Raw genomic sequence first — 24,949 nt, forward strand, 5'->3', positions numbered from 1 at the left:
AACAGAGCTGATTTCGAAACTTCGAATTGAACTATCGCTCATATTTGAATTTAATAAATTGTGTGAACAATTTTAAATTAATCCCGCTAAAGCAGGATTAACAAAAAAACCATTTGAGTCGTTCAATGAAATTTAACTGGACATGATGAAAGGTAATCGAATATCTGAAATAAATCCAATAAATAGGGATTTAATTGGGATTTTGGCGAGTGCTGTACACACCAATTTAATGCTACGAGTTCAAGGGAAGGTTTCAATTCTTAATGGTCCGAAAAATCTATTTTTGAATTTTAAACTAAACATGGGTTCAGGTTATAATTAAAGGATCAAAAGGGCTGCGTCGTAAAGAGTAATTTACAAGCTTTTTGAACTCGTAATGGGTATTTTACTCACGAAATAAAATCTCTTTAAGTGTTGGTTTGTAAATAAATTTTTATCCCAATTCGAACTTTTGAACTGAAAATGGAAATGATTTCATCATTATGTCCTCGGTGCTTGAATCTATCATCAAGTAGGTTTCACATTATTGTCATCAATCAACTTCTCAATGGAAAGTTTAGACGGGTTGATAAGTCTCGAGGTATTGTATACGTAGGACAATGCTTATCCTGTCCGACGCGAGAATAAATTTCAGGTTGAAGACTTAGATCTTGATGTGGACAAGAAGAATTTTGCAATCGTCGTTTAATCGATCGAAAGAGACTGGTTCATAGCATATAAACGATCAATATGGCTTAATAGTAGCGCCTAATGACAGGTTGTGGCCTGTCGCCGAGAATTTGAAGTAATTTCAGTGAAGATTTGGGTATTGGGTTGAGTAGCCGGGGAAGCGTTTGGTAATCCGAGTTTCTACACCACACAGAGGATCGTGTGATCATCGCCCTGGAATCTAGAATTGTTCACGTGGGAACATGGCCCATTATATCTCATGAGAAACTTCTTTTTTCACTTCAAATTCTTATTCGTTTTCCTTTCAACATTTCATTCATGACTAATTCTCGTTTAGCAGAAAACTTTTCCACACAGAAATGTAGTACATTGCAGCAAATTCGAAAGTTTCCGAACAATTTGGCCAAGCTCCTTAATGTACTACACAACCTAATGAAGTTTAAATTTAGAAACTCTAGACCTCCGTATATTCACCTCATTGCGGAAGCTCCATAGCCAGTGACCTTTAACGTAGAAACTGGATTTCACTTAGGAAAAGTTTAACTGCTTCCCATTTCAAGTACCATATTTGTTATGGAAATCGTAAAGGGAGCTGGATTAAGTTATAAATCATAGATGTCTTAATGAGAAACTTTCTTAGGTTTTGTTTGCTCAGCTGAATTGAATTCGAACAGTGTGAATTGAGTTTAACAGGGTTTATAAGATTTAATTTTTAATCATGTTATCTCGTAGCTGAGTTAGTTATAGAGGTCAACAATAAGGACGCACAGCTGCTTAATTCGGGTTCATTGCAATTGAAACACACTTTCTCTCTCTCTGTCTCTCAGCATCATTAGTGTTTTTCCCCACAAAAGCTCTATCATACTTCTCCTAAAGTCGACGAAGCAGCTATTCAAGGAAAATTTTAATGGAGCGTTCTGTTGTCTTGAGGCAAAGCTCACAATTCCTTTGTATGTATTTCTCTTTCGAAATAAAACATGACTCTTCTTTTCAGCTGGACTCGCGATCCAGAAAACTGGATTATACACAACACTACTGGCAATCCAGTTATATGCGGAAACGTTACGGGGTCTCGTCATTGCCCCACTACTCACACGTGCCTCTGTACAGGAGAGAACCCCAACTTTGGCTACACCAGCTTTGACAACTTCCTGTGGTCAATGTTGACCACGTTCCAGCTTATCACCCTCGACTATTGGGAAAACGTCTATAACATGGTAATTTTTTTAAACCCCCATTAATCTTGTCATATCAACACTCTGACCTAATTGCCTCTGTGTTGACTGCCATAATAAAGTGTGTTCAGTGAATTATGCTTTGTAATGCTTTTAAAATTAGTTCTAAATCAGCGCATAAAGGAAATTTTTAACTGAAAAACCTCGAATTCAGGAGCAGCGTGTTCTAAATTAGAGTTCTATTTACAGCTTTGCAGTTTGGGGTGTTATTCAAAACTGTCGTTAAGGGTAATGGAATTGGATCTGGAATCTATTTAGAGTGATTAGGGAAAAGAGACTGTAAATTGTTATAAGGAAATTTGCATTTTGGGCTCATCTCACGGGTTTGAGACGAGAGTTCCCAGTTGCTTTGGAGCATTGGAATGCATCGTTAATTTGTAAGTCCTTTGCGGATTTGGTTTTATACATAATGGATGAGAGGAAATCTGCAATGTGGGATTTACTATTGCGGAGATTTACTCTTTATAACCTAATGATTTAAATTCAGAAATGATTCCAGTCACAATTGAAGCAAATTAGCAGTTATGGCGAACTGGCAAGTGGCCTAATAAGGGGGCATTCAATTTGTATTACAAGGCTCAAGTTTACATGTTCATTTAAATTTTCCATGCAAATAAACTGTGGCGTTCTGAGGAAAACTTCAAAGTTTGCTGTGGCCATCAAATTTTTTAATCAAATCATTTAATTTCCAAAATATTTGCATCATCAAGACTCCTCGATGCGCCATTGTTCCTCATATGGGAACGCAGCTTTTGCTTCTCAAATACAGTGTGTCTAAAGGAACGTTTTTAAATAACTGATTTATAGCTTCGCCCGTTTACCTGAGACGCCTCGTATTTATTAAAATTGACTTCTCTATTAAATAAAATTCGTTGGCTTACTTACTCAGACTCCAGCTCCTCTTCAGAAGTATCAGTAGCGTAGCAAGCAGAGCACGCACTATATCCCTGATCGTTTTTGAGCAAACTCGGTCTTCAATTAGTCAACGAACTTGCCGCAATCGAACTCTTCGAAGTCGAACAAAATTTCAGCAGGGTTGAACTATGTCACTGATTTTTGTGTGACGATTTGATTTGAAAGGCGGGTATTAATTGAGTTTCCTGAAAATTGAAGACAAAGGTTTTAGCTTTCCATTACACCTTACCGCTTTACATCAGCGTTACAGCGAAATGAAATCGCTGCAATAAAGCGCTGCAGCGCTGATGTGCTCTGAAGACGCCCACTACGTGAAATATCATATGTGCCTTTTAAAAGGCGCTCCCTTAAATTGAAGCAATTTAAGACATTTGCTCCCTTTTCAGGTGTTGGCGGCATGTGGGCCAATAAGCGTATCATTTTTTACTGTAGTAGTATTTTTTGGTTCCTTTTACCTTATCAACCTAATGTTGGCTGTGGTAGCTCTTAGTTACGAAGAGGAAGCTGAAATCACACAAGAGGTAAGCATAAACCATTATCACCGCGACGACCAAGTTAAAAGAGGAAAACTTAACTCTTCCGTGATCAATTTCGTAGGCAAACAATCAACAAATAAACTTCAATTAAAACCAAATTAACATGTTTAGCTTGTAATTAGGTCAAACTAACATAAAAATAAAACTATCCAGGCATTGCAATGCACACAAAAATTGATTACTGCCCACGACCTTCTGCAGTTGAACCCGGACTATACGGCAATTAGCGCATACTGTTTCATTCCGGCTCATTAATATCAAAGTTTTATTGCGCCACTCTATTCCCCATTGCCAGCCATAAATCCGCAATCACGCCATAGCGGCTTTAGTATTAATCCATTCGAAATCCTCGAGTTTTCAAAGCCTCAAAGGATTAAGACTTCGGCGGGATTAAGAGCCACTCGTGACTGAAATTACAGGAGCGCAAAAAGGAGTTGGTGGACCATCGGGAAGACTCCACCTTCAGTTTCGATCCGACTGTTTTGAACGTGAAACGACTGTCCAAGCACAAACTGAAAAAAATTGATGCCAGGAAAGGCGTCTTGCTGTCGTCTTACAGCCGAAAGAAAACCCGGCGGCGGAAACGCAATAGAAACTCATCAAATCAGAAATGCGAGACCGGAAATGTCTTGGAAAATAACGGCAATAAAATAGAGAGCAAAGACTCGGCTTCGAATAAGCCTTCTCCGAAGAAAAGCACTAGGTAAGCTCGGGTTTATGCTCCACATTATTTGATATACTTTGAAAATTATTAGGTCGGTAACTCCTAGTCGCAGCCCAAGCCCTAAACACAGCCAGCATAGCGGATCTCCAAGACCCCAACAGCTTCCCATACCATATCCAGCACAAAAACATGTCCAGCTTGCAGATCCGAAATATCCAGACACGCTGCATCCAAACAAAAACTTGGGTAAGTACGTGAATACACGGAGGGCCAAAAGTCCCGCATAAATTTGTTAAAAATCGAAGGAAATAGTTTTCATGGATGTGCTGGACAGGTCAAATATTGCTCTTATTTGTGCGTCCGTCGACGCAACTGACACGTATGCAGGGTTACCCATGTACTACATAAATGTACATTTTCATCGTTTTGTATGGAATTCCATTATGTGTATTATGACGCATTTGAGTTTTTTAAGAAATTCTGAACATATTTCATGTATACATTTTTTCATCTTACTTATTTTTTCGATTGACTGAATGAAGAGAGCAATTAGAGTGGCCTGCTAGAGCGCCTGACCTCACCCCTAGGAACTCTTTTTTTATGAGATTGTCCGGAACCTAGGCTGCATTTAAATAAGCCCAACAAGTACTTCCTCCAGAGATAACAAAACTTCTTGGGGAATTTGAATTGCGGCCTTTTAGTACATTAAATTATAAAAGTTTATATTGTTATTTTTTAAGTATTAAAAGTTCCGTCCTTATTTCGATTTTCTGCAATTTTTTGCAAAAACTATTTTTAGACATGGGTACGTTACACGAAACATGTGAAGAATTTCTTCAAGAACGCAAAAACGCCAAAATATACATGGAGCCCCATAAGAAGAAAAGTACATTTATCTACTACATGGACAACCCTGTATACATGTCTATTGCGTCGAAAAATGCAGAAGTAAAAACAATAATTGACGTGTTTCAGCGTTTTCATGAAAAGTATTTAATTGAATTTTTAATGAATTTATGAAGGACCTCTGGTCCTGTATGTATGAATACACTTATATGCATGCGAAAAAAACCTTTTCACACATGTTTCTTTCCGGAATGTAATTCAAAGAGCATCGAACGTCACTCAGAATAGTTAATTGTAATTCTTGTGAAGTCGCAAAGTGTAATACCTGTTTTAAATTCTAGTTTTAGCCCTATTAGACGGGTCCACTGAAACGAATTCGGTCGAAATTGAGGCACATTTGTTGTTTCTGAAATTTCGCAATAGTTTTCGAGCTCGATATAAATAATAGCTTGAATTATATTTGTACATGTCGCTCATATGAGCTACAAATTAAACCAAATAACATGCTCATTTTTAATATTACCACACATAATAACGCAAACAAATCTGCAATTCCTGTCCGTTCGAATACCAACCATATAGTCAAAATGCATCATTAACAACTGCTAATAAATTTCAATCCTGTGTCTAGTTACTGACTCAGTGGGCGGCTGACTAATTGCAGCAACTGGGAGAGATTGATGCCAACAATGCGTTATACAATTTGTCATAACATCACTCCCAATTTGTCCAACAAAACGATCGGTAACGGTGAAATAATGTTATTATTAGGGCGAACATGAAGAGTTTGGTTTCGGGGAATTGCTGTCGGAAATGGCGCTTTTTCACACCACTGGCATAAACTCGCGACGTGTGTAAAAAATAATTTTTTCCGTGGACTTCATAGAATATAGAACTTTCTATCGTCGTTAAAGAGCACATAACAGTACTTTCGCCCTTATTCCGCTCCCTAAGAAGCAAAGATATTTTCCGTCTTACGCACCGTAAATGCTTAACATGGACTTGGTTTTTTTCACTCTCGCGTCAGCGCGAGCAAGCCGTGTTCCCACGCGACTTGCGCTTACCGTTCAGGGCGTTTTGAGGAGACTGATTGTCCGAGTCATTTTTTCCACTCTCTCAAAGCGCACAGTTTTATGGTAGTTGTCAGTCGTGTCTCCACGTTCTTTTTCACTGTGAGGTCTTACTGGAAGGGCCAAAGGTGAATTGAAGTTGAGGGCTAAGTTTGGACGGTGTGGCTCGAGGACCAGTTCATTTGATACCTCGTGTGGTCGAAATATGAGGATTCCACAAATTGACAGCCTAGATGGTGTTGAATTGGATGTCACGTTCGGACCACCCTCAGGTTACAGTCTCAGGGACACGGTTTCTGAGACTCATATTCGAGACTAAACACATATCCAAACGTACCTAACATGTTACTGACTCCTTTAAAGAAATATGATCGACTATTTAAACTTAAACTAAGCATAGAAAACTAACTAGACATTTTCTCAGCGCAGCTAAAATAAAAAAAGGTGTGAGATTATGGTCTTGACCAAATCCAAGCACAAACAGTCATGAATTTAAGAAACGGCTGACTGCTTTTACTTGAGGGCTAGTTGATTGAGGGTATAAGCTAAAGTTATATAAATTATTTTTATACAAAAACCAAAGGAGTATCGATAGATCCGTCGATTGCTCAAGTCTTAACACTCACCAACCTCACCCGTTTGTAATTTGAGAAACTTCTTAGGTCCAACCAGAAGCGGCTTGCAAAGTCGCCAGACCAGCAGTAACAGTGGCGAAGGGAAACAATCCTCATTGGACGACTCTGGAGTTGTGGACGATCATGAAGAAGGCGATGCCACATCCGAGGACGTCTCTCACCTGCATTCATCTTTACGAGTAAGACTTTATTAAGCAAAACTTCAATTTATCAACGTCAAGAAGAGAATATCGCTCAAAAAACCTATAAATCAGAATTTTCATAACAGCCTCACATTATTTCTAAACTCTATAATGACTCTTCCTTACCAGCGGTTGGAAGTAACACCTGTTACTGTGGCCGTCAGCCCAAAAGAAATTAAGGTGATTAAGTGCAACGGTGTGGGAGCCAATAAGAAGAAAAGTGAAATGTATGCTTTGCAGCCCGATTATCTCTCTCATATTGTCGTCATAGGCGAGTATTAATCACTTTTTAATCCTTAAGTGCTTTTGGAGCTTTCAAATTTTCCAGATAGTGAAATACCAGACAGAAATTGTTCTTGTTGTGAAAGATGTTGCATGGATTACGATGGGTGGCTCCAATTCCAACAGGGGCTTTACCAAATTGTTAAAGATCCTCTATTCGAGCTGGCAATTACTGTTTGCATTGTGCTCAATACGATGTTTTTGGCTATGGAACATCATGGAATGAGTGAATCTGTTTTACGAGCTTTGGATATTGGCAATAAGGTTAGTAATGTCCCAAACAGACACATGCAATAATACTAAATTTCAAGGTATTTACCTCGATCTTTACTTTCGAGTGCTGCATGAAGATAATGGCATTAAGCAAGGACTTCTTCCATTGCGGATGGAATATCTTCGATCTAATCATAGTCTCAGCCAGTCTTCTTGATCTAATTTTTGAGCTCGTTGATGGACTCTCTGTGTTGAGAGGGCTTCGCCTTGTAAGTCTTTTAGATCTAAAAGAGATCAAGTGTGTAAATCGATTTTTTCCAGCTTCGAGTGTTAAAATTGGCGCAATCGTGGATTACGATGAAGGTATTGCTGAGTATCATTATTAGCACCATTGGAGCTTTGGGAAATCTGACTTTCGTTTTGGTCATAGTTATTTATATTTTTGCCGTCATTGGCATGCAGTTGTTTGCCAAAGATTATTCCGTGGAGAAATTTTACCCCGACCCTGTTCCGAGGTAAGTAATTGTTGTCACTCGAAATGAAATGATTTTGTCGGTCTTGCAGAACTGAGTTTCAGTCGAAACGTATGAGTTTGTTCTTACTTTGAGTCCTGTTCCCACTATCCCAACTCGGGAATGCAGGATTTGCGTACAGTGAGCTAAGCGCGAATGTAACTGATCGATGATTGGCGTTTTTAGGTGGAACTTCACTGACTTTTTCCACTCGTTTATGATGATTTTTCGCATTTTATGCGGGGAGTGGATTGAGCCTTTGTGGGATTGTATGCGAGCAGAAAACAAGGAGGTAAGTTTCACACGCCCCTGTAAAAGCTCGATTTTAAACTTAAAGGTTTGCAGTAGTAGAAAATTCAATTTTGTTTGAAGATCAATACACAATGGCATATCCAGAAAGGTCACACAAATTATTTTTCTTTATGGAGAGGACATGTAGTATTTCTAATTTTCACTTTAGACATTCCAACCATTTCACACTCTGCTGTTAATTGCATACAAAATCATGAATAGTAAACCACAAAACCAATACAATCATAATGTCCTCAATGCAAATAAGTCAACATTCCAACCCTCGAAACCCAATCAAACTCTCAAATAAAGCCGCATTATTGTTACATTTTAGCGCAATCAATTATTCCCCATTCGACGCCAAAATATCATAAAACTTGAATTAGCTCCGTATCTGTAGTTTTCATTGTTATCCATAATTTTATGATATCTTCAGAATTAATTAATGTAATTAACAGTTTTATTATTGTTTTAGGGACCGGGGATTTGTTTGGCAGTGTTTCTTCCCACTTTGGTTATGGGCAATTTTATGGTACTCAATTTGTTCTTGGCGCTGCTGCTCAACAGTTTCAATTCGGAGGAACTGAAGCACCGGAAAGAGGTAAGAGGAAAAGAGTAATTACATTTAATAACCGAAGCTGTATGAATTAAATGACCAAAATTGTCTCCGGAACGATTTGAAATAGATTTTAAGTATTAGCCGCTCTCTCAACTGCGCTATATGTAGATATATGGAAAAAGTAGGATTGATTTAACTATTTAAATCAAATTTTAATTTTATAAATAAAAGGTCACTATTTACAGCTCTACAATACGATGGTAAGTTTTCCAATTAAATCAGTTCCATATCTCATCAAACCGGAGTTCGATCGAGCTCCAAAAACATGGTGAAACATGTTCTTTAATTTTTTTGCTTCTAGGTTTTAAATACTGCATTGCTTTTACGGTAGAGTTAGATTTTTACAATAATTATTATATACCATAGTTAGTCCTAGTAAGCACAAATGGTATACTACCTTTCCACTTAGTATGAAAGCGTTCAGAAAGTCGTACGTATAGTTATATCGTAGACATACACATGGAAATTTTGAATTGAATATTATTCAAATTAAGAGTAACAAAAAGAAAGAAAGATGAATTTTCGTTAAACATAAAACAGCATTTGCGGAAATCATATGGCAGTGCAGGACCTTCGACAGAACTCTCGCCCTCTTCCTCAGTTCTAATAAATTACCAACAACTAGTTAAAGGTTTCGTAAATACAAAAGAGTGGTAAACCCACGCACCCCTCAGGGATGTCCCTACAAAGCTTAGTTCAAATTCAAGGCCCGCAACATATCTTCTCATGATCTCAGGGATATATTATTTCTATGGATGCCCCCCCCCCCTCCAGTCGCATTGGGGATTTACGGTTATGAATCATGAAAACATCTTTTTTCATCCGAAAGTCGTTTCAACTCCGATGGTTGGATTTTTCCATTTGAGACCATCTTTGCTTTTTTGGAAGGCTTTAAGAACATAGGACATTGACTGATTGTTTTATTTTAACTAAAATTTCGGCCTGGAAGTCTCCTGGGTAGACACTTGCTGCAAGGGATTCTCCTAAGGATCAGGCAGGTTCCTCTAAAGATTTAAAACGGCCTCCAACATAATTAGAAAGTTAGGACCCCGCTGCCTTAAGAAAGCTAGCGGGGGTGTAGCTATGGCAAGAACTGAAAAATACTTATACGTTTCAGTTATAGGGAATTTTGTTGATCGTGAAAGTTTGGATACTTCTTGTTTGATGATTATTTCTTTTCAACGCACCAATAGACAACGTAGGATTTAACTTCTCTTCAGGATCGGCTGGATTCCCACGTACCGTCAAAGAAATTCACTTCAAGAGACCCAAAACTGTTTTTACGTGCTTTGCCACGTGTCCTAATCATAGTAAAGTTTTTAGCTCTAATTCAAAAACTACCAGTTTGTAAATATTACAGCACCAAAAACACATTTAAGGGTTGCAAAGTAACTATAGATATCCAGGTATTTACTATTTTAAAGTTTTTAACGAATTTTACAACAATATTATATTGCTATCAATTTAGGAGCATTTTATAGATCATTTTCGAATGTAAACATGTAAAATTTTATATAGGAAGTTGGTGATGTGTCGAAATTGGCCCAGAGTTTTCAAAGAATAAGAGACTTGGTACGGAAACACCGACAAGAACAAGAACAAAATGAGAACAACTCTCGATTAGAGCAGATTGTCCGGGAAGTCATGCAAAGACATGCAGAGGAAGAAGCTTTGAAAGCTGGTAGATAATCCGTAATAGTTCCGAACGTTCCGGACTTAGTTGAATATTTCAGCTGAACTCAAGAAGTCACAACAATTTCCCAGAGACAAGAGAAGTTACCAGGAGGCTATGAATAGACCAATTTCCATAATCAGCTATGATATTCCAGAATATCAGGTAAATAAATACAAACATTTCTCAGGTCTCTAGCTTTCAGGACTTTAACTTTCCACTGAATTCCAAACTGAATATCACTTTATATTGAAAGGACCTCATTATCTTATTTATGTTTCCCATTACTTACTTATCTTTATTATAATCTCATTAGCATCGGCGAGTGTTAATCTCACGTATCTCTCCGACGCTCTAACAAATGTTTGTCGAGATATACGTGAAAATGGCTGCCGTAAATATAATTTCAGGACTCTCTCCTTGAAAAAGACAATCAACAGCACTACGCCATTTTTCTAACTGCAAAAGAGAGTGAAACACCTCCGAAATATAGTAATAACGAAGGGCGCAAGCTACGAACCATGTCTTCGGGGGTTGAGACTACTAACAGCAGCAGAGGTAAGTTTAAATCACAGCACCAACCTCTTTCAACTGCAACTATTTCAGACACAGAAAACACTATTTTAGATGATAAACCTGACAAGGAGATTCAGTCAACTAAGGCCGACTGCAAAGAAGAACATAAGGAAGAAGTGAAAGATAGAAACAAAAACAGGGATAATCTGAATGACAATAATCTACAACCTTGGCAGACCTTGGTTTCCTATGTGGACGAGCTGACTTTGGGAGGCAGACGCGACTCCAAGGGGCACTTCCTGGACGGAGTTAGCAGTTTTCCGGGGTTTGGCAAACATAAGACCCCAAAAGTTCCTTCAAATTGTTTTCCAAGAAGTTTTTACCAAAAGTACTAGTCAAGCCACTTTTGTTATTTACCAATTATACAATACGTCCATTTCAGGTGTTCTTGTTTAGATAAATGTAGCCAATCAAAAATCGGGCTAAAGTGGACGCAATTCAGGACCACAGTCCTGGCAGTAGTGGACACTGCGGCCTTTGAGTGGTTCATTTTGGTCTTAATTTTCGCGTCCAGTGTAACGCTGTGCTTCGAAGATATTCATCTGGATGAAAACCCCAGATTGAAAAAGCTGCTCTACTGGACAAATTTGGCATTCTCCATCATATTTATTATCGAGATGTTCTTTAAATGGATTGCTTTGGGGTTCAATAAATATTTCAGTAGTTTTTGGACGCTATTGGATTTTTTAATTGTTTTTGTAAGTATTATTAGTTACGTTTTGGTAGATGGATCGCTAATAAAAGTGATTTTTCGGCGTTTTGTTAAAATATAATGGACATTCAGTTTCACATAAAATGTCCCATCCAGCAATAATAATAATTAAGTCTTGTAATTTTGGCAAAATAATGCTCCTTAATATAGTGTCAAATGGTCAGAGTTTCAGACCTTACTGCATACTGCGAACATTACTCGAAGATACCTGGAACAAGCATAATTGAAAATGCTGCCCTGGCCTGCACGGTCGCAGGACCTATCACCTATTGAACATCTCTGGGACATGCTCAGTCACCGTCTTCAAAATTTACCTAAGGCCTTCGAAAGAATTTAGATCACCTACGATACCACCATAATGTAGTATGGAATGAAACACTCCAAGAGGATATTGGTCATTTGTCGCAAAGCATGCCGCGAAGAGTACGTGCTTGCATTGCTATACAAGGCGATGTCACTCATTGTTAACTTTATAATTAAATAATGTTGTTTTTTTTACTGATCTTCTACTCATTTGATATTCTATTATGAAACATTATTTTGCCAAAATTACAAGACTTAATTATTATTATTTTTGGATAGTGCATTACAGATGAAAGTGAGTGTATTAATTATATAATGACTGCAAAATCCATTCCAGGTCTCATTATTTAGTCTTCTAATCGAAGAAAACGAAAACCTTAAGGTTCTTAGGTCCCTACGGACCCTACGGGCATTACGCCCTCTCAGAGCAATAAGTCGATGGCAGGGAATGAGGATAGTGGTGAACGCCCTCATGTACGCTATCCCCAGTATTTTCAACGTGTTGTTGGTGTGTTTGGTGTTTTGGCTGATATTCTCCATTATGGGGGTGCAGTTTTTTAGTGGGAAATTTTATAAGTGTGTGGATGAAGAAGGTGAACGACTAGAAGTCGAAGTAAGTTGCACATTTTTCTCAATAAGGAGAAAGATTTTTCATTGACAGATTCGTTTTTAGATTGTTGATACAAAATGGGACTGTAATAGATTAAATTATACTTGGGAGAACTCTAAAATATCCTTCGATCACGTAGGAGTGGCTTACCTGGCTTTATTTCAAGTGGTATGCATCACGTGTCTTTTAAAGTAGGGAAGTTTGGTTTTCATTTTAGTTCTTCTAGGCAACTTTCGAAGGGTGGATGGAGGTCATGGCCGACGCAGTTGACGCCCGAGGGGTAAATCTCCAACCTAAAAGAGAAGCGAACTTATACGCCTACATCTATTTCGTTATCTTCATTGTCTGTGGGTCTTTCTTCACTCTTAATCTGTTCATTGGAGTTATTATTGACAATTTTAATATGCTTAAAAAAAAGGTAAGAATGTAAACACATGTAATCAATTTTACAAAAGAATCACTTTAGTACGAAGGAGGAGTTCTGGAAATGTTCCTCACGGAAAGCCAGAAGCATTACTATACAGCAATGAAGAAATTGGGAAGAAAGAAGCCGCAGAAGGTCATCAAGAGGCCGATGAATGCTTTTTTAGCTATGTTCTATGATTTGTCTAATTCGAGACGCTTCGAAATCGCCATCTTCGTATTAATATTTCTGAACATGTTGTCCATGGGCATTGAACATTACGGACAACCTCATGCAGTGTTTTTTGTTTTGGAAGTTAGCAATGCATTTTTTACTACAGTGTTCAGTTTAGGTAAGAAGCTATGAAAAGCAGCTAGGATTGACCAAAACATTTATTTTTTGCATTTTAGAGGCTATTGTAAAGATGATAGGATTAAGATACCATTATTTTACTGTGCCATGGAATGTGTTCGATTTCCTCCTAGTGCTAGCTTCGATTTTGGGGATACTCATGGAGGATATTATGATTGACTTCCCTGTATCTCCTACACTGCTAAGAGTTGTAAGGGTATTCAGAATAGGGAGGATATTACGGCTGATAAAGGTAAGTAATCATGGAATTGTGTCATTCGAGTTAGTCAGTTAATTTGAAAGAGAACATGAAGGCGACAAAAAAGTTGGTCAAATTCCGGGAAGTTTCATTAAGATTCAATATTCAAAAAAAGGGCACAAAAAATAAGAGAGAAGTATAGCACACTTGTATTCGCTAGCACTAATGAACAACTGCAGGCTGGCAATGAGAAACTGTCAATTTTTGGATCATCGGAGAGATTCTTTTACTTTAGTTTCACAGTTTTACCTATAAAGATTTTATAGATATCTATTAAGACCTAAATGCAGCCTCCAAAAATTAAGACTGGCTCAACTGCGTGTTTCAAACTGCTATTTAATTTTGAGATCTCGGCCGCAGATTTTTCAGACGTAACTCAATTTCTTCTAGAGATTAGTTCTCTCTGCATCACCCGCTCTTCTATCAGCAATATAATAATTGCGCAATTTTTTAGGCGGCAAAAGGCATCAGAAAGCTCCTTTTTGCCTTAGTAGTGTCCCTTCCAGCCTTATTCAACATCGGAGCACTACTGTCTCTCATCACCTTCATCTACGCCATTATCGGAATGTTTCTATTCGGCCATGTTCGCCAAACAGGTAAGCGGTCTTTCTTCACTCACATCCATTTTAAAAACGAATTTGCAGGGGCTTTGGACGACATGGTGAATTTCGAAACTTTCGGCCGCTCAATGCACCTCCTGTTTCGCCTCACCACTTCAGCCGGCTGGAATGACGTTCTTGAAGCTCTGATGATTGAGTATCCAGACTGCGACCCCCATTACCGAAACCAAACCAATGGGAACTGCGGATATCCCTTGCTGGCAATTATCTACTTCACCAGTTTCATAATCATCAACTACATGATTGTTATCAACATGTATATTGCCATTATACTGGAGAACTTCAATCAGGCTCATCAGGAAGAGGAGATCGGAATTGTTGAGGATGATTTGGAGATGTTTTATATTCGCTGGAGCAAGTAGGTCGCCAAATAATTTAAGTTAAATCACCGAATTTATATTTTGGAATATTCCTTAGATATGACCCTCACGCAGCTCAATTCATCAGATTCTCACAACTCTCAGACTTTATTGCTTCCCTAGATCCTCCACTAGGCATTCCCAAGCCTAACACCGTTGCTTTGGTCAGTTTCAACCTCCCGATAGCAAAAGGCAACAAAATCCACTGTTTGGATATTCTTCACGCCCTTGTGAAGCATGTGCTGGGACATGTTGAGGAGACTGACAATTTTAGACAAGTAAGTCGCAAAAATTTGAGAGATAACTAATAAAAGTTATTGCTTAGCTGCAAGAACAAATGGACGTGAAGTTCAAGAAGCAGTTTCCGACCAGGAAGGAACTGGAAATTGTTTCTTCAACCAGGATTTGGAAGAGGCAAGACAAGGCTGCCAGGCTAATGCAGAAGACTTGGAAGGATTATCTTAGGTATGTTTTAGTCATCAAATATCACTTGGTTGCCAATAGGGGATTCTAGGCGGAAGAAGGAGAAGGAAAGGGAAGCAGAAGAAGTTGATGAGACCACACAAACATCTTCACCAGGTGATTGGCGCAGCCGCCTTTCGACTTTCTTACACGTGCATCGCGGGTCACGCGCCTCCTCTCGCAAGTCCTCCCGGGCCTCCGACGCTAGCGACCTCAGCGAACTGGGCGGGCCGTGGCTAAACTTGCCCTTGCTCTTGCTCTCTAGTGCGGCCAACGTGCCCCCGGAGGACCTGGACTTGAGGCGCGAGTCCACCGATGTGGTCAGTATTAAAGTGAGTCAGGCTACTCCCGAAGCGGGGTCTCCGCCCAAGACTACCACACCTTCAGGTAAGACACATTGTATTAAAATCATCCATATAAGATTCTCCTGCGAATGGCATTATATCTGATTTATTTACGTTCAAGTTCTTTACACCTAGTTCGCTTTGTTTGGTTGAGAAGGTTGTATCTATAGTATAATTTAACCCGGAAATACTACTTCCGGTTCGCAAATACGTTCGGTAGCAGAAAGACAACTTTACAATACACTCGTAAAACAACGTACCGTATATACCTGACTTTTTTCTGTTAAATAACACCAAAAATGTTTTGGTTGGGCGATTCGACACAATGCAAATAAGATTGCTCTCTAGTAGAACATCAAGGCCATACCGACCAAGTTGCCTGGCTAATTGGGAATCCAAGAGGATCAATTAGTTATTTTGTAGATGGTTTGGAAGGTGAAATTTGCTTCTGCAAAGTATCCGTGCATACTTCTGAGTTTGGTAATCTGTCATTATAAAATTATAAAATTAGTGCGTTGCTTCAAAAGAGGAGAAGTATTTACTTATTTTATTGGAGGTTTCATCCTTATTATTTTGAAATACGAGATCCCGCACTAATAATATGTCCTATTGTCTCCATTTTTCTGGAGGAGACAATCTATAGTCCCATTGCTCGATATTGAAAGAGGAGCCTTCAATCTGGACTATAGTTCTACAACAATCAGTTCGTAATGCGCTTGGTAATTTTTACAGGTGGACCTCGGCGAAGAAGCCTTTATAATTTCTTCCTTAAGCACCAAGATGCCGTGGAAAGGCCAGACTCTTCCAGCACAGCAACTTCCCCAGTAACATTGAAAAAAGAATTCAAAATTCAAGGTAATAAAGTTTACGCCAACCTACTTCATTTACTGTGAATAACATTTATTTAAAAACTCTTTGTCCTTATCGCTTTGTATATTCGGCTGTCTTACATTATTCAAAATTAAAGTCAAAATGTCCTTCGCTTCTGGGTAAAACATGTGTTAACTTCGTGGATAACAACAATAACGCATTTTTTAAAGCCTCAGACATGAGCATTCACTATTCGAATGCTGGGTAAGTGTTCGTAGGTACCTCTCTTATCTAACTATAAGCCAAGAGCTGAAAAACACTTGAAACGTTCCTTGCTTGGCCTTACTATAGCTAGATTAAATTCCCTAGTGTCTCCTTGGGATGTGGTCCTGTTAGGTAACATTAAACGAGTATCTTATTGCAAAATACGCTTTTCCAGCAACGTACTGTTACCTGGCATTGCTTTCTAGGCCATAATGAATACAGCTAGCACTCAATTGCATTACATGCTTTCTTTAGCCTAAAGTTATCAGAGTTGTATAGTAAAATTCAACTATTAAGGAGCGTTCAACCCCAAACAATTGCAATCACGTGAACGTTTTGATCAACATTTTCATTCAGGACTGCCATGCATTAAATTTACGCAGTCGTGAATGATTCAAAATTTCACAACAAACTCCACTTTATTCAAAATAACAGCAACCCAATATATCAGAGAATATTTTTAAGGACCAGTGACTCTTCACCCTTCGATGGCCGAAGAACTCCCGATGAAGAGAGGTAGCATCGTTCGCCGTAAAAGAGCAGGATCGGTCAAGGTACGGCCCACCTCAGTGACCTCTACTAGCGGCTGTCATAGGACGCAATCTGAAAAGTGCACCTATAGCTCCGACGTGGCCATTCTAGTGACCGAAGCCTCCCCCGAAGGGGCGATCAGTAAGCCGGCCTTAAACAGGCAAAATAGTGAGTCCACGGTAGTGCAAGTGTTAGTGCATAGGGAGAGTGAGGAGTACAACCAGGAAGATGATCAAGAGAGGACAAAGCTTATTACAACCGTCACTTCCAGTGAAGACCAGGGAGTGACAATGGTTTCTCCTCCGGAGAGCCGAGATGAGGGTGCAAGCGGTAGCTGATCTTAGCTTCCTCTGGTAGACTAGTTAGTCAGTAAGTTAGAAATAATTTTATTTTTGTGATAATAATATAGTCATAAGGATTCGCTTCGTTGCCCTGCCAAAGCTGAGTGAAGATTTGTCTCCCTAGTAATGAGTCTTCTATTACATCAATGGCCTACTTCTCTGAAAGATTCTTACTCTTATTGCAGACTTGAAAGGTTATTTAAGTTAGGGGAGAGGGTACAAACTCAGGTAAAAATCCGAAATTGTTGCCATGAGGTTTTGCAGAGACATGAAGGGACAAACGAGTCTTATTGAGATTTAATTCAATTTTAATAGTTGTTATCGTTTTGATTATATTCTGGGTGTCAGTTATGCAGAAAAATAACGAGGAGAGCATATTATCGGGTATTTTTAAGCTAAGTTTTTGGTTGAGCGTACCAGCACTGAAGCATTGTTGTATTCCTCTCATTTATCTATTTCACCACCTGAAGTTATACTCCAGATTTTATCCCTTTCATATGAAAGGTCGATTCAAATAATGCACACCTTTTTAAATCTTGATCAGTTCTCTAACAGACAACTTCAAAAGACTTCGGTGTTAGGTTTCAATATAAATTTTCATGATGGGGCAGCACTAAACCTGTGCTCACCTTTGAGAATTTGACCCAGTCACTGATGGAAACACATTATTACAGCTTCTTTGATATATTTTAGGCTTCTTGTATTCATTGCTATCGGTTTCGAGGAAATCTTTAGCTTCACATGTCTAAACGTTACAAAATTGACGCAGTTTGATGAGATTGTGATATTATGCAGCATGAAGCTTCGAAAATTATGGTGGTGGTTAACCTTTTTCTAGGAAGAAGAATCAGAGAGTCGGTTTATTGTACCCAAATTCCCAGAGCCAAATAAGATCGTCGCTAGCAATAACGATAGGATTAATGATAGGGAAGAATGTCATTATCATTTTTGTAGACAGAACATCCCTTGTGCCTATAATATGCACCAGTATTGTCGAAGCATAGCGTGTGCGGCTGGCGATGTTAATAATAAATAAACGGTTTAATAATTTATTTACCGTTTGCATCATTCATGGTCGTAGAAAAAGTATGGTGTTTCATTCGTCGAAAGTAATTTTCTGTAATTCGACATCATTACTAATTACACTATTCTCCCAGCTACAGAAAATGCTATATTCGTCATTCGTTGAACAGTACATTATATTCCATTGCTGTGGATTTTGCTTCTGGTTATTCTCTCACTACCTTAAAATCGTCTTAACAATTCGCTTTGAACTTTGCAGCCCAAGTGGGAACAGAACACCCTTTTCGCATATTAACCAATTTTAGCACCAATTTTTCCGAATCAAGGACAATCACAAAGATAAAGTCTGATTTTAGCAAAACTGCAAGATGTTGGTCTGCAGTTCTCTGTATTGAATCTAGAGTAGATATTAGCAAAGTGATATTATGTTTCTTTGACGCATCAAAAAAAGGATAAAATGACCTTAAGGTGTAGATTAATTCTAAATATAAAAGCGAACCGTAGAAATATTTAAAGGCAAAATAGGCCCTGAAACAATATGAGGAATCGTTTTGATGTTTTCCGAGATTAAGGCAACATTTCCTAAGTCCTAAGTCAGGCAGGATGTAATATTCACGATTATGTAAATAGCGCTTGTACATATTTGATTCTGTATAGTGTTATCTTAGTTACAACTTACATATTATAGGAAAGGTTTTTATTATTGTTGATAATATTATTAGATAATAATGTTAGGTAGGGGTGCAGTTATGTTACGTCAATTAAATTTTGAAAACGCCTAAAGAGAATATTATTACAATACAATCATACATTTTACTATTATAGATTATATCGAAGAAGGAATGCGATAATAAATACTGTTATTAATTGAAAATTGTAATTTACTTATCCATTATATTATTTTGTACCTCTTTTGTGTTGGATGAGTCATATTATCATGTTCCATATACTACAACGGCCACACCATCAATGTGAAAGGGTAAACTTGGTACGAAGTCCAATGCGCGTTTGCAGTAAGGAAGTCTAATTTAATTCGAGAGGATAAGATAAACTGTTCAAAAATAAGACAAGAGGTCTCGATTTCAACATAAAGAATATATTATTGCAAATCTGTCACGCATACCTTTGAAAATCACGTCTCTTTAACGCAAGTAGTTCAGATATATCACATCGTCATTTATTATGGGCAAAAATAAAAGAATAAAAATCAATCCAAGCTATGTTTACCCGTCGGCTCTTACAATCATAAGGAACAATAATATTAACAACGTTGTATAAAACTAACACTTTTCAAATTTTGTTCGATTGCAAAAGAATACTTTGTTAACAAGATTACACATTAAGCTTTACAAAAATAGGAATATCACAATAATACTGCGGCCTGGAATGTATTGGGTTTGGGTAGCAAAAGACACACTCCTGCTGCCATTATCATGTGCCATAGGGAATGCAAATACATGTAATTTCTCTGAGTTTGCAAGAGCGCGTATATTATCAAACCCACCAAAACTACAACACTCCCTAGCGGCAAATAAATATATAGATATCCCCTATCTATGAATCTACATCTAAACTTCCTGTATTTCAAATACCAACTTATCCCAATTATCACAATGCCTATAGCGGAGGGAAGGGCAAATATCCACAAGGAGTAACGGTTAAGAGTGACACAAAAAGAAATGATCATTGCGCCGCACATTTGAAGTAGGGATAGTTGCAAAGGGGGTAAGTCTGCTATAGCAAGGAGGGTCAGCCATATGGCCAGGAGAGCTGAGAAAAAATCGGCGAATTGCAACGCTACCAAGCGGAAGATGCAGAAACTGAGAACGTTTTCGCCCGCGTCGCAGGCATGGTAGAAGGAGGAGGAGAGGAAAATGGAGAAATAGACTAGGGCTTCAAGGTAATATTTGCGTTTATAAGCTATGTAGACGGCAGGAATGAATAGGATATTGCTTATTATGAGGAACAAAAATTCAAGTAAAACTAAATAGTATGGGGTGGCTAGAGAGTCGTCTGAGCAGTCGAAACCTGGAAAGAAGACAAAGGCAATGAGAAAGTGTAAAATGCATGAAAGAAAAACAACGAACTCTCTTTTTTTAGGAATAACTAAAAAATTGCAATTTTTCAGTTGTAATAAGGATATTAAAATCATAAAGCTACACTGACACAAAAAAATAAACATAAAATACTCGAAAACCATAAAAAAAAGAACAAAAATACCATCAAATGACTTACCTCTGTAATTGTTGGAACAGAGACACGAAGAATAGGCCACCCCTTCAGAAATAAATAATCCACACCTTCCCTGACTTCCACAGCCTCCAAAATAGCATGGTTTCGAACTCACGTCGAAAACTATGCTCGTATTACACACGTTGGAACTATTTCTCAAACAGGGCCCATCACAATCGCATTGATTGCACGTTTCCTTGCTTAGCACCGTCTTTCTGCAACTCTCTTGGCAATCTTCACACCCATCAATGCAGTTCAGCTCACATTTGACGATACAGACCTCATATTCATGTTTGCAGCTCTCAGAGCAGTTACAGGGTTCACATTTACCGCAAAATAACTTAAATGAAGCATACCACACTCCGCTTTCAGGATAGGGAATTAACAGAGTGGAATTTGTTGTGGTTTCATTGAGAACCAAAGGAGAAACTGAGGTAGTTTGACTAGAAACGCAATTTTTCGGCCAAGTTGGAACAGCTATTTCATTCCTTTGAATACATCCAAGGATTATATGGTTCTCAGGTTCTTTGAGAACTTGGATCCAATGAGAATTTCTGGAAACGCGAGGTTTGAAGGCTAATATATACTGCAATGTTCCTCCAATGTCAGAACCCTGTTGTAAGTTGAATTTTAGTACTGAAAATTTCTTAGAGGTCACATTGACTGGGAGAAACATGGTGTTTCCCATTTCTGGTTGGAGTTTATAGGAAAACATGTAACTCTCCGTTGAGGCCTCCCTGAGGAGTGGGTACCTAACATATTGTTCATTATTGGTAAGTATGTGAGTGTTGTAGGTTTTTGTAACCACCGACATGTTGTACAACGTGATATTCCCAAGAGATTGAGCAATGAAATTCTGGCCTGAGGACGCCATGTTGGAAAAATACCGCACATGGAAGCTGAGATCTGTTTTTAATTGAAAATCAAATGAAATATAATACCAAGTCTGAGGTTGCACTGCAAATATCATCTGAGAAGAGGAATTTATAGTTTTCTCCAATAAAAAGACACTTGAAGTGGGAGGTTTTCCAGATCCAACTCTTATCAAAATTTCATTTGAACTTTGAGGAATGTTTAATATTACATGATCTAAATCTCTGGGGATCAAAAATCTAAAATATTGAGTCATATTTGTCTGTCCAAAAACATCAATCAACCGATTTTCAGTTATTATAATTGGAGGTTCAATTTTTGATACATAAAGCAAGGCATCAACTGAAGCTTCACAAGACTGACTAAGGCCTGAAAATCCACATTTTCTACATATAAAATTTACCTTGCTGAGCCATTCATACCTTGCTGGGATATTTTTTCATATCTTGGGTCTTCATAAGCTAAAAATGTGGCTGCATAATACATTCCTGGGTCAGGGGAAGTGATATTGATGTAGGACTTTTTTTCGTCACTTAAAAATTCAATGTTATGTATTTCAGGTCTGGATATTTCTTTGAATTCTTTGGGAATTTTCGTCCCATCGGGGTTGACAAGTGGGATGGATGCATGTTTAAGGTAGAGAGATACATTTCTAGTTGAACAACCTAGAAGGGAATTTTTAATATTCAGGGAATACTGCTATACTAAAAAATGTTAAAGCATATGCTTCTGTTTATTTTTCCTATATTTTGATTTTTAGTTCTAATAAGAGCACATTGGCCATATTTTAAAAAGAATTATAATTATAATAATTCTACTTTAAACCATTTTCTATTATATCCAGCTATTAATGTAGCCTTGTTGAAATCGTCTTGTACCTACAACTATTTAAACAAAAACTGCATTCGGTCTGCATTTTTGTTTCAGTAAGAAAATCAAATTGCTGAAGCATTGTTGCAACTTACTGGTTGGCACAGTATTTTAAGTAAATAAAATCTACACTTACCAAAAATAGACAAATCTTGTTCCAAAGCTACAAATACAAATGAAGCAAAGATGGTATTTGGGGGTATCTCAAAATGCATAATAACGGAATGGGAATAAGTCAGATACTTTTCTAGGGATGAACTATGTGTAATGGATAAAAGCTGAAGGTCTTCATCTTGTATAAGGCTATATACAAGGGGCAAAATCGAAATTATGGAAAGCTCAATCCATGATTTTATCTTCCACATCTTGCTTTAATGGAGCTCCACCATTTGCATTCAAAACTTTATTTGTTCGAATACATAACAAATATGGGTATTCAATAATGGTGGAAGTGGAAATAAGGTTAATCATCCCAGAACTCTATCTCACACTGATCTGTGTCATATTTACAACAGGGTAATTAATTATAATCATTGTCAAATTTCGTATCCAGGAAATACAAACATTAACTTAACCTCATATGTCAAAAATTATGACATTGAGACCTAAATCGGAGTGTTCGATGATCCGCAGTCCGGCTAACAGAAACTTAAAATTCTAAATCGATACCGATATGAAAATATCGATATCAAAAATGGGAAAGTATTGGTTTGAATATATGTTAACTAATTTAAGTTAGATTTTAGTTGAATTAGAGTTCCATCTATTTCTGAGGATAGTACATAATTTTTAAAGGTGAAATGTGTGCCTAAGATTCTCCGAAAAACGATTCCATGAATTAATTTCTAAAAATGCATCAGTGACTAGGCCAGTTGGCACCACTACAAGTTGAAGTTAAGTAATTAGGAATATCGGAAGTTTATTTTTTATTGTACACTTCGATAAAAACACAATTATATTGATTCTTGAATCCCAACTTTTCCATCAGGCTTTTTGATGCAGTATTTTCAGTAATTACGAGTGCGCATGGGTCAAAACCGTTCTTAGCCAGCTCATAAGATATGCGCTTGATTAGTGCAGCTGCAAAACCTCTTCTTTTATATTTTTCCAAGGTTTGTAGGGCACATAACTGACCTATAAAATTTATATGTTTTTTTTGCCTTATCTAGAGGTACTCAGCACACCTAAACATGAGGTTTTCACCCATGCCACTAGGTTTCCAGTGGGTCTTAGATGAACTCCATATCCTAGACCAACTTTTAGCCAGTCTAAATGTTTATCCTCAGAGTGCCGATAACGATGCGGCCACACGCTATTTATCAAGGTAATTTCGCTAGGCACCATCTCTTCAATATAAGCAGTAGGAACTTCCCTGATTCGAAAAAAATCTGCTATTAGGAACCTTCTATCTTTAAGAAATTACCAATCTTTAGAAGAAAATGACAAAGCTTCTTCTTCATCCAAAGTCCACATTCCAACCTTTGTAGATTCAATTTTGTAATTCGCAGTTTCAGCGAAAACTTCTGCAATTTTAGATGAGAACTGTTCATGGATGGCATAAAACAACGTGTAATCTCTAGAAGCATTCGCTCCAAATTTGAACCTCTTGGTGAACTTGAGACCATCAGTGAGGTTTCTTCCAGAAGAATCTAAGCTATGGGCTACTATGTCATGCCCATAGGACTGTTTATCTCTTTTAGTAGTTATTTATGAAAGCTAATAATTCTTACCGGCATTGATGCGATAAAGGTGCCATCATAGCGCCAGCTGCCGTTTGGTGAGTAAATTTGGACAAAATTTTCCATGCCATGAATGGATTTGGACCTTAAACTTGTTTGTAGAAAGCTGTAGATCATGTGGAATTTCCGTTTATAGGGGCAGTACATTTGGGCAAGTTCTTGTAGTTCATTGTTGTTTAGTTCGACTAAGATATCTTGATTTTGTGACATTTTTCAGTTCAATTGCAATGTCTTAGACAGTAATTTATTGATACCAACACAGTATTTCGTTATTACTAGCTGCATGAGCATGTTGAGAAACAATTAACGAGCTTGTTTAATTACATGATTGTTCAATTATCTCCGTGATTAAAGTTTTGTTATTGTTGATTTTTTAGCTTTTTAACCTTGAATGATTTATAGAATCTCGAACCCCTACACAGTGTTTAATAGTAAAAATTTTATAGAGTGAAGTAAATGTAATTTTAGTACACTCGTCTCGGACAAACTCTAAGAGGTACCGGAAGAGGACACTTTTAGGAAAAATAACTAGTCCGGACAATTCTAGAGGCATATCACTGCCCACGGTTATCTAGAATTGGCATAGAGCCTCTAACTGTAGCTCTTTTCCAAAAGAGACATAAATTTGTACTTTTGTTATTGAACACTATATATTTTTGAAATTTTGGGAAGACAATCGAATTGGTGGTTGATAACCGAAGTAATCCCAGTTTTTAATAACTTAAAAATTGTGGGCGATTTAGAGCCCGTAGGGCTCTTGGGTGAGCAGTTATTGCGAAAATTTAACTTCCATGAAATAGCCTATTTAGAGATAAATAATCTATATATTTTTTAATTTTTAACATTTTAGCCGTATAATAGAATTTATTGACAAAAAGAGCAAAGCAATAAATTAGTGTACTAGTTTGGAGTTATAAAGCATGACA

The 24,949-nt window shown here is 37.7% G+C and overlaps 3 protein-coding genes across 8 annotated transcripts in view; 1 reads left to right on the plus strand and 2 right to left on the minus strand.

Annotated features, from left to right (window-relative positions):
• Positions 1 to 19,183, plus strand: part of NaCP60E (Na channel protein 60E) — a 74,512-nt gene extending 55,329 nt beyond the window's left edge. Inside the window, exons 5-34 of one of the 6 annotated variants that reach the window (XM_066301081.1) lie at positions 1,664 to 1,886; positions 3,206 to 3,340; positions 3,775 to 4,058; positions 4,111 to 4,265; positions 6,598 to 6,749; positions 6,882 to 7,023; positions 7,081 to 7,298; positions 7,346 to 7,516; positions 7,569 to 7,762; positions 7,946 to 8,051; positions 8,526 to 8,651; positions 8,855 to 8,869; positions 10,188 to 10,350; positions 10,403 to 10,506; positions 10,752 to 10,899; positions 10,948 to 11,245; positions 11,300 to 11,615; positions 12,270 to 12,545; positions 12,606 to 12,710; positions 12,769 to 12,960; positions 13,009 to 13,297; positions 13,356 to 13,549; positions 14,010 to 14,151; positions 14,200 to 14,533; positions 14,593 to 14,812; positions 14,860 to 14,999; positions 15,049 to 15,383; positions 16,073 to 16,195; positions 16,520 to 16,546; positions 16,880 to 19,183. In XM_066301081.1, the coding sequence (XP_066157178.1) occupies positions 1,664 to 1,886; positions 3,206 to 3,340; positions 3,775 to 4,058; positions 4,111 to 4,265; positions 6,598 to 6,749; positions 6,882 to 7,023; positions 7,081 to 7,298; positions 7,346 to 7,516; positions 7,569 to 7,762; positions 7,946 to 8,051; positions 8,526 to 8,651; positions 8,855 to 8,869; positions 10,188 to 10,350; positions 10,403 to 10,506; positions 10,752 to 10,899; positions 10,948 to 11,245; positions 11,300 to 11,615; positions 12,270 to 12,545; positions 12,606 to 12,710; positions 12,769 to 12,960; positions 13,009 to 13,297; positions 13,356 to 13,549; positions 14,010 to 14,151; positions 14,200 to 14,533; positions 14,593 to 14,812; positions 14,860 to 14,999; positions 15,049 to 15,383; positions 16,073 to 16,195; positions 16,520 to 16,546; positions 16,880 to 17,283 (5,731 nt within the window). In that variant the 3' untranslated portion in view covers positions 17,284 to 19,183. Of the gene's footprint in view, positions 1 to 1,663; positions 1,887 to 3,205; positions 3,341 to 3,774; positions 4,059 to 4,110; positions 4,266 to 6,597; positions 6,750 to 6,881; positions 7,024 to 7,080; positions 7,299 to 7,345; positions 7,517 to 7,568; positions 7,763 to 7,945; positions 8,052 to 8,525; positions 8,652 to 8,854; positions 8,870 to 10,187; positions 10,351 to 10,402; positions 10,507 to 10,751; positions 10,900 to 10,947; positions 11,246 to 11,299; positions 11,616 to 12,269; positions 12,546 to 12,605; positions 12,711 to 12,768; positions 12,961 to 13,008; positions 13,298 to 13,355; positions 13,550 to 14,009; positions 14,152 to 14,199; positions 14,534 to 14,592; positions 14,813 to 14,859; positions 15,000 to 15,048; positions 15,384 to 16,072; positions 16,196 to 16,380; positions 16,415 to 16,519; positions 16,547 to 16,879 lie in introns of all 6 variants that reach the window. The other 5 variants (XM_066301087.1, XM_066301105.1, XM_066301123.1 and 2 more) reach the window with 5 other exon arrangements.
• Positions 19,184 to 19,385: 202 nt separating this feature from the next.
• LOC136349522 (post-GPI attachment to proteins factor 6) lies at positions 19,386 to 23,048 on the minus strand. The gene is made up of 4 exons (XM_066301134.1): positions 22,421 to 23,048; positions 21,837 to 22,079; positions 20,545 to 21,783; positions 19,386 to 20,337 (listed from the first exon to the last, which is right to left on the minus strand). The coding sequence occupies exons 1-4, from the start codon at positions 22,647 to 22,649 to the stop codon at positions 19,673 to 19,675; spliced, it is 2,376 nt and encodes a 791-aa protein (XP_066157231.1). The 5' UTR covers positions 22,650 to 23,048; the 3' UTR covers positions 19,386 to 19,672.
• A 138-nt stretch (positions 23,049 to 23,186) lies between these two features.
• LOC136349537 (uncharacterized) lies at positions 23,187 to 24,651 on the minus strand. The gene is made up of 4 exons (XM_066301154.1): positions 24,015 to 24,651; positions 23,708 to 23,967; positions 23,469 to 23,656; positions 23,187 to 23,418 (listed from the first exon to the last, which is right to left on the minus strand). The coding sequence occupies exons 1-4, from the start codon at positions 24,231 to 24,233 to the stop codon at positions 23,204 to 23,206; spliced, it is 882 nt and encodes a 293-aa protein (XP_066157251.1). The 5' UTR covers positions 24,234 to 24,651; the 3' UTR covers positions 23,187 to 23,203.
• Positions 24,652 to 24,949: the final 298 nt, after the last annotated feature.

Source organism: Euwallacea fornicatus, chromosome 2 (assembly GCF_040115645.1).
Source record: "Euwallacea fornicatus isolate EFF26 chromosome 2, ASM4011564v1, whole genome shotgun sequence".
Classification (NCBI taxonomy): domain Eukaryota; kingdom Metazoa; phylum Arthropoda; class Insecta; order Coleoptera; family Curculionidae; genus Euwallacea; species Euwallacea fornicatus.

Coding starts and splice junctions, on each gene's coding strand:
- LOC136349537 (XM_066301154.1), bottom strand. CDS start 24,233: ATGTCACAAAATCAAGATATCTTAGTCGAACTAAACAACAATGAACTA. Junction 23,968..24,014: donor CCTTTATCGCATCAATGCCG/GTAAGAATTATT, acceptor AGAGATAAACAG/TCCTATGGGCATGACATAGT. Junction 23,657..23,707: donor TCATTTTCTTCTAAAGATTG/GTAATTTCTTAA, acceptor TTTTCGAATCAG/GGAAGTTCCTACTGCTTATA.
- LOC136349522 (XM_066301134.1), bottom strand. CDS start 22,649: ATGTGGAAGATAAAATCATGGATTGAGCTTTCCATAATTTCGATTTTG. Junction 22,080..22,420: donor ACAAGATTTGTCTATTTTTG/GTAAGTGTAGAT, acceptor ATTCCCTTCTAG/GTTGTTCAACTAGAAATGTA. Junction 20,338..20,544: donor CTGTTCCAACAATTACAGAG/GTAAGTCATTTG, acceptor TCTTCTTTCCAG/GTTTCGACTGCTCAGACGAC.